The 7,934-nt window shown below is 44.1% G+C and overlaps 1 protein-coding gene across 1 annotated transcript; it reads right to left on the reverse strand.

Moving 5' to 3' along the window:
• Positions 1–1,105: 1,105 nt before the first annotated feature.
• LOC311110904 (BAG family molecular chaperone regulator 3-like) lies at positions 1,106–6,278 on the reverse strand. The gene is made up of 4 exons (XM_084153532.1): positions 6,018–6,278; positions 3,113–3,445; positions 2,552–2,902; positions 1,106–2,387 (listed from the first exon to the last, which is right to left on the reverse strand). The coding sequence occupies exons 1-4, from the start codon at positions 6,210–6,212 to the stop codon at positions 1,332–1,334; spliced, it is 1,935 nt and encodes a 644-aa protein (XP_084009658.1). The 5' UTR covers positions 6,213–6,278; the 3' UTR covers positions 1,106–1,331.
• Positions 6,279–7,934: the final 1,656 nt, after the last annotated feature.

Raw genomic sequence — 7,934 nt, forward strand, 5'->3', positions numbered from 1 at the left:
CAACCTCATGGATGGGTTTTTGCTCTGACATGCACTGTCAACTGTGGGACCTTATATAGACAGGTGTGTGCCTTTCCAAATCATGTCCAATCAATTGAATTTACCATAGGTGGACTCCAATCAAGTTGTAGGAACATCTCAAGGATGATAAATGGAAACAGGATTCACCTGAGCTCAATTTCAAGTCTCATAGCAAAGGATCTGAATACTTATGTAAATAAGGTATTTCATAAAATAAGGAATAAGGTTGTAACGTAACAAAATGTGGAAACGGTCAAGGGGTCTGAATACTTTTCGAATGTATACAGCTAGCTAGCTGGTTGATGTTTTCCTTTTGCAACAAGGGCAGAGGAAAGCAACATTCACCTCCACATTTGCTCTGTACATTGATTTGATATCCATAGTTAATGAAGCACAAGGGAACTCATGGGCACCCTTAACTTTTTCACTTTATTTAAGGAAGAAATTCACCTTAAAATGTTTTGGAAACTTGAAGGGGAAAAGATAAAGGAGAAATTAACTGAAGATTTCTCATGCAACCGGGCCCAGGACAGCAAAACAGGCAATGCACCTACGGGCTGAAACTAATGAAACCCAAATTAACCATATAATTTGTTGGGTATGTGTGTGAAATAACTATTTTTTCATTGAGGAAAAAAAAGAAGATTTTGCTCTCAAGTGGCTCTGTCATCTGAGGCACAAAAATAAATGCTTTTCTCTGACTGAGTTATTAACATTCACTAATATTGATTTGTCCCATTTCTTCTTACAGAATCTGAGGTAAATATTGTTTCTCGAAGTAGTGGATTAAAAATAAGAGGAAATATTAGACATCTCTTAGAATCGCCACAGAAGCCCTTTCTTATAGAGATGTCGTCTACTACTATCCATACCAGTGTTCTTCTTATTGAATATGTATTGAATAACTTTAAAACAACCACATCACATGATCCGAAATCAACTACATACACGTCCATTTTTTTCTTCTATATGGATGGATAAAGGCCTCTTATATAACCTCTATACTGCATGTCTCTTTAACACGTTGATCATGAAAATGGTCTTGCAAAAAGACATCGGCACAGCAAAAGACGACAACAATGGCTTAACATCATTGAATACATGTTGCACTCCGATACCACCATCACATACAGTATGTGGCGAATGCCAGACAATACCAACACTGTACATTAAGTAATACATGCATCGTATAGTTCATATGTGATATCTGCAGTAGAAAGGGTGGTATAGGGACCATTTAGAGCAGCCTATTTCCACGTTATCTTTGACTACATTTCGCTCCTCTTCACTCTAATCAAGCTATACAGTCATTATGAGATCTCTCTGGCCATCTCCACATTCGCTTGGCTGATCATGCTGGGCTGCTCTGCTTTCTGTGGCAGGCTGTCGCCCTCCATCGAGGACTCATTGACTGACCCCGATGGCCGCTCATCCAGCATCTCCAGTGCATCCAGTGTGTTCTGGACCCTCCGGACTCCGTCGCGTCGCGCCTGTCGCACGTCCACACGCCCCTCTGGGTCCACGGAGTCCAATGCCAAAAGCTCTTTGGTCAACAGCTCCTCCAGCAGCAAGTACCTCTTATCGTTCTTCTTCCCATCAAAGCATTTCACCTCTTGCTCCAGTTTCACAACTCTCTCCTCTATCTTTTGCACTTTAGCCAAGCCTGGGTGACACGGAGCGGTGGGCTCGTTTTCTGATTTTGGGGGAAGGTCCTCCTGTGGAGCAGGAACAGCCACTGGCTCCTGGGCTTCTGGTTTCGGAGACATCTGGACTGTGATGTTTGCTGTCTGTTGTGGCTGCAGTTGCGGCTGTGGCTGGGGTTGTTGTGGAGGTTGTGGTTGTTGCTGGGACTGTTGTGGTTGTTGATAGTGCTGCGGTTGTTGTGGTTGTTGGTACTGTTCAGGTTGTTGGTATTGTTGTGGCTGTTGGTACTGTTGTGGCTGCTGTGGTTGTTGTGGTTTTTGGTACTGTTCAGGTTGTTGGTATTGTTGTGGCTGTTGGTACTGTTGTGGCTGCTGTGGTTTTTGGTACTGTTCAGGTTGTTGGTATTGTTGTGATTGTTTTGGCTGTTGGTACTGTTGTGGCTGCTGTGGGAGTTGTTGTGGTTGTTGTGGCTGCTGTGGTTGTTGTGGCTGCTGTGGTTGTTGTGGCTGTTGTTGATAATGTTGTTGCTGCTGTGGTTGTTGTGGTCCTTGGTACTGTTGTGGCTGTTGTGGTGGCTGCTGTGGTTGCTGTGAGATCTGTGGCTGTTGACGCTGCTGTGTGTCAGCCTCTCTCTGCGCTGTTTGAGGATACTGAGAGATCTCCTGCTCCTGCTCCATTCTGTGGGGTGATTCTCTCTGTGGCACATGGTGGTGGACCTGGACCTGGGGAAGTAAGAAGGAATTATTCATCCTGAATAAACATTATGTCAAATTTGCTAGACTGGCATTTGTGGCTATGTATATTATACTTTTTTTATTTAGAAGAATCCTACTGGCTGGTTATTGGCTGACTGGCAATAGGGTAAGTGATGAGGGAAAAAAGGTACCTGTGGTCTCTCTGTAATGACCTGTGCTCTGAGGGGAGACTGGCTCCTTATATGCGGTGGGATATGGATGGCGGCAGTCTCGCGGTGCTGGGGAAGCCCGCTTGGGGATGGGGAGGCACGCTCCCGGGAAGAGGGCGTGGCCCCATGATGACTGCTCCAGTCCTCTGGCTGCAGTCGGTGGAAGGAGGGCTGGTGCTCTGAGTAAGCCGGAAAGCGCTGGGTGTAGAGAGCGGGGTTGACAGGGGCTTGTTGTGAGTGACCTCCGGCCCTCTCGTGGATCACTGGGATGGGGATATAACCTGCCTGGAGGCCTGTGCTGCTGGGTCGCGGGGGCTGGTGGAGGGGATGGCCCTAAGGAATGGAAGTCCAGTGTGAATCAGAGGAAGTACAATTGTATATTCAATATTAGAAGTAGTCTAGAAGTAGCTAGAGGTTTCGTTTGATTCCAACATCAAACACGTGTGTAACTTTCCCTTAAAATTCTCCAATGACATCAATGTATGGTTTTAGCAAATGGTAAGAGTTCATGCACAGTAATCTCATTAGATAAAACAATCTCACCTCAGGTCCTTGTAAACTAGGTGAACAGGACATGCAGGGCTCAGGAGTAGTGCTCTCGGAGGGACCCTGCAAAGGAGATCTAGGCCTGCAGTGGAGCGTCGGGGTGGGGGAGGGTGTCTGCCTGTCTGCCCGTACATTTTGCAGAGCAGTCGGCTGGATGTAGGAGAAACATGGGTGTTGCTGACGGAGGTCTACGCCTTCATGGCAGACTGGAATTGGTATGTAACCCTGGCGGAGGGTGGGGTGCTTCATGTCCTTCACAAAGGACTTCTGCATCTCCTGAGGACTCAGCTCTGGGGGCACACTTGGGCCATTTTGAGACAACTGGCTGACCTGAACAAGAAAGCAAAGTCTGAATTAATACATATCTAGGATATGAAAATAAGTATGTGAGTAAAACCCTAACCCCAGAGGCAAGCAATTACTGCCAATCCATGGTAAAACATTCAGTTAATGTATTCTACAAGGGAATGATGTCCATCATCCCAGAAAGATTTGCTCTTTCTTCCAAACTAAGACCATTAGGCTACTGAGATTAAATTGAGATTGATTGAAAAGAGCTGTTTGCTAGAGGCTGAAACAAATGAGTCTTCGCTGGAATCTGCTCTGGTATCCAGGCTATAAGCAAAAATCATTAGGTACCATGTGAAATATCCCTGGGAGATGTCAAAAGTATCGCCTCCCTGGCCAATTGGAAGAGGAAACTAGTTCTTATCCAATTGCAAGTATGTGCCTGTCATAAGAAGCAAGCCATCACTACATGTGGATATGAAGACTATGCATTTGTTGGTTTCCTTGGTAGTATTTACTATCATTAAACATTACAAATCATATTTCTCTTATGTCCTCATATGCGTGTTGATAATAATTCACAGTAAGAGACCAAAAACTCCATGATGCTGCCTTGGTGATCACCAGAACAACCAATTAAGAGTGAGACACCTGGCATTGACAGCGGAAAATAGTCTCTCTGTGATATCATCACATGACCAGTTTTGCTTTACCATGCTAATCTAATTAGCAATAAAGTATATTTCATTGAGAGTGATTTAAAAATACTCCAATATTTGCTTGCCTTCAGGCTATACATGTGTATTGTCACAAAGTAACTTAAGTTGTCTTGAGGCCTGGAGAACACAAGCCAAATACCTCAGGGGTACATACCACAGTCCAACAACTGATGTTTGGATGTGTTCATGTTTGTGGTCAGAATCTAACTGGTTCACCAACAATTACAACCTTAATGCTTTGTTGTCTTTTATGCTTATGCTGTCGTCTTATGCTTGCTTATGTAAAGGACGTCACACTGCTTGCTTAGCGAGTACCGCTTCCTCCTGATTCGGCTCAAAACCGAGGTTCGAACCCAGGACCTCTGCCTCGCTAGCACACATGACCAGTGGTGTAAAGTACTTAAGTAAAAATACTTGAAAGTACTACTTAAGTTGTTTTTTGGGGGTATCTGTACTTTACTATTTATATTTTTGCCTACTTTTACACATCCCCATGTGCTACACTTACATACTTCTACAAGGTGTGGCTCAAACTAAAAACAAACTGTCCAAACTGGACACGTCCTACAGACAGAGCTGAAACAACAAACTGTATGTGTGGGTAATGCATGACAAAGCACAAAACTCCACTGGTACAAGGGGCAAAATAGCCTAGGCTTAGACAAGCAGGAGCAACCCACTGAGCAAAAGTCTATATAAGTCCACAGTCTACACAGTTTGGCACGACAAAGACATAAGTGTTCACAAGACTATGTAGGCCCATTGGACCTACTGTATTGGAACAGTCTCAAGCTCCTCATGACTATTTAATAACAAAATTGCTGTATATTGTCTGGTAATAAATAATTACAATTCATTGTGATTTTAAATAAGTACTGTGTGAGGCATAGTGTTGTACCTTTTCTTTACATCATTCCACGTTTTGCTTTTTTGATACAACAACAGTAGTTATGAAACTCTGAACTACCTTTTGCCCTCTACCATTTTGGCAGAGTCCCTGTCCACTGCCAGCATAGCACCAATTTGATCTCCTGACAGCTGTGTCTTTCCAGCATATTCTTAGTGACACTAACTTTGGACAGCAGCAAGACTTGATCTTCCTAATGCAAGATGCCAACCTAGGGTCTGCTCCCCAACCCTTCAACATTTAAGTTGACACAGTTCTTCTGGAAACAGTTTAATGGTGTAAAACCATATCAACAATTTTTTGTGATTTGTTAATTTAATGTATCGTAGGTTACTTGGAGCTGTTAGTAAGCTACTGGAGTTGGGTGGGTGATGAACCCGCCTCAAATCCCTTGTAAGGAAAAGTTTTAGTAACGGGGTATACGAAATATGAACAAACGCAGTCTGTATGGCCTAATAGGCTTTAAATAAACATTATGGAGATGTCCAAACACTCAAAGCCATGGCTTTACATATGACTGCAGTGCGTCATCAACCAACCAGCCACGCTTAGATCATCACACAAGAACATAACCTAACAGCCATTGCCCGTTATTTAACCCGATATAATGCATGTGGGAGAGGGCTGAAGCTTACAAGAGACAACATTCCATTGCGTTGGCGTATATGAAGTCTAAGCAGATATGAAGTCTGAGCAGTGGCAAGTTGTAACCTATGTTTCTAATGTTAACGAAAAGGAGATAGCAGCTTAGCCTACTATAAATAGAATATGCCCACTCTGTCTCCCCTATAATAAAAGCCAGTGCGTATCAGAGGCAGTGACCATAATTAACCACTGAAGCGCTTGGTCGACGGCCATGCCATATATTAGAGATATTCTGTGTTGTGTCTGCCATGCTATAAGCAGACATTACATTTTAAATCCAACTTTCCATATCACACTAGCCCTCCCACGCTACACATACTTTTTACTACATCCATTAGCCTACCTTTTTGACATCGTGTCTGGGGTCATTCCAGCTTGTTGTGCGATTAATGTGATCCACAAAAAAAGGCCATCCTGTCTGTGGGTCAATTTTAATTTCCCATCCTGGGGGTAGAGGGTCGTTGTTATTGGCCATATCTACCATTGGTGACTGTGTCTTCATGCTGCTCAAACTCCTTGATCCTTTATACTGTGCCATTTTATACAGTCAACGGATCCTTTAAAGATTCCGCACGGTGACGTGTGAGAAAGGGGGCTGGAAGTTTCTCGAAATAGCACCGTCAATGTTGGGATTGAGAAAAAGTTGCCACTGCCAGTGTCTCGAGATTCAGGGAGAAGGTGCCAGACCAACAGTGAGGCGATCTGGCATTTACAGTCAGGACAGGAACACCTATGTTTGTTTGGCTACAGTTATAAATGTATCATTGGTCAATGGGCGGATTCGATAATGCTGAGCCGCGGGGCACCGGTCTATGGCCTGTGACGTATGGGCAAAATCATCAAATCAAATCAAATCTTATTGGTCACATACACGTGTTTAGCATATGTTATTGCGGGTGTAGCGAAATGCTCGTGTTTCTAGCTCCGACAGTGCAGTAACATCTAACAAATAATATCTAACAATTTCACAACATATACCCAATACACACAAATCTAAGTAAAGCAATGGAATTAAGAATATATAAATAAATATATGGACGAACAATGTCAGAGCGGCATAGACTAAGATACAGTAGAATAGTATAGAATACAGTATATGTAACCGGTGTGAAATGGCTAGCTAGTTAGCGGTGCGCGCTAGTAGCGTTTCAATCGGTGACGTCACTCCCTCTGAGACATTGAAGTAGTTGTTTCCCTTGTCGCGGCTTTTGTGGAGCGACGGGTAACGGTGCTTCGAGGGTGACTGTTGTCGATGTGTGCAGAGGGTCCCTGGTTCAAGCCCAGGTAGGGGCGAGGAGAGGGCGGGAAGCAACACTGTTACATACATATGAGATGAGTAATGCAAGATATGTAAACATTATTAAAGTGGCCAATGATTTCTAATCTATGTATATAGGCAGCAGCCTCTAATGTGCTAGTGAAGGCTATTTAACAGTCTGATGGCCTTGAGATAGAAGCTGTTTTTCGGTCCCAGCTTTGATGCACCTGTACTAACCTAGCCTTCTGGATGATAGCGGGGTGAACAGGCAGTGGCTCGGGAGGTTGTTGTCCTTGATGATCTTTTTGGCCTTCCTGTGACATCGGGTGCTGTAGGGTTGGTCGTTTGCCCCCGGTGATGCGTTCGGCAGACCGCACCACCCTCTGGAGAGTAGCGCAGGCTTCTCAAATCGAACAGGAATGTGCGCCGCTCGGTCATGTTAAATTTTTTTGTCATTTAGCAGACGCTCTTATCCAGAGCGATTTACAGTTAGTGAGTGCATATATTTTCATACTGGACCCCCGTGGGAATCGAACCCACAACCCTGGCGTTGCAAACGCCATGCTCTACCAACTGAGCTACACGGGACCTTGTCAACAAGGCAGCACAGTGCATCATCCAGAAACATAAAGCATCTGTTTTTCATTAAATATATGTTTGAATCAAAATCAATCACTTTTGCATGTGAAAACACAGACTCCTACTCATTACTCTACGTGCTTAATTACGTCATTTTTGTTTTGAGCCGATTTCGCCGTGGGCTTTGAACGGGCACCTGGCTCACGACCGGGTGGCAGCCCGGTTCCGAAACGAATGCAATCAACTTTCACCTGGTGCAAAACACGCCTACCAGGGCGCCCGAGCCAGATTATTCGAATCCCCTCAATGTTAACGCAGTATCGCTTTAATTGACATTATTTTCAAAATAAAAGCTCCCAATTAGGTTTATGATGTTTGACAGATGTCGGCACAACGGGGATTCCACCTTCCTCTCGTGGCTAG

The sequence above is a fragment of the Coregonus lavaretus genome (genome assembly GCF_964263955.1).
Source record: "Coregonus lavaretus genome assembly, chromosome: 36".
Classification (NCBI taxonomy): domain Eukaryota; kingdom Metazoa; phylum Chordata; class Actinopteri; order Salmoniformes; family Salmonidae; genus Coregonus; species Coregonus lavaretus.

Coding starts and splice junctions, on each gene's coding strand:
- LOC311110904 (XM_084153532.1), bottom strand. CDS start 6,212: ATGGCACAGTATAAAGGATCAAGGAGTTTGAGCAGCATGAAGACACAG. Junction 3,446..6,017: donor CCAGACACGATGTCAAAAAG/GTAGGCTAATGG, acceptor TTTCTTGTTCAG/GTCAGCCAGTTGTCTCAAAA. Junction 2,388..2,551: donor TCATTACAGAGAGACCACAG/GTACCTTTTTTC, acceptor TTACTTCCCCAG/GTCCAGGTCCACCACCATGT.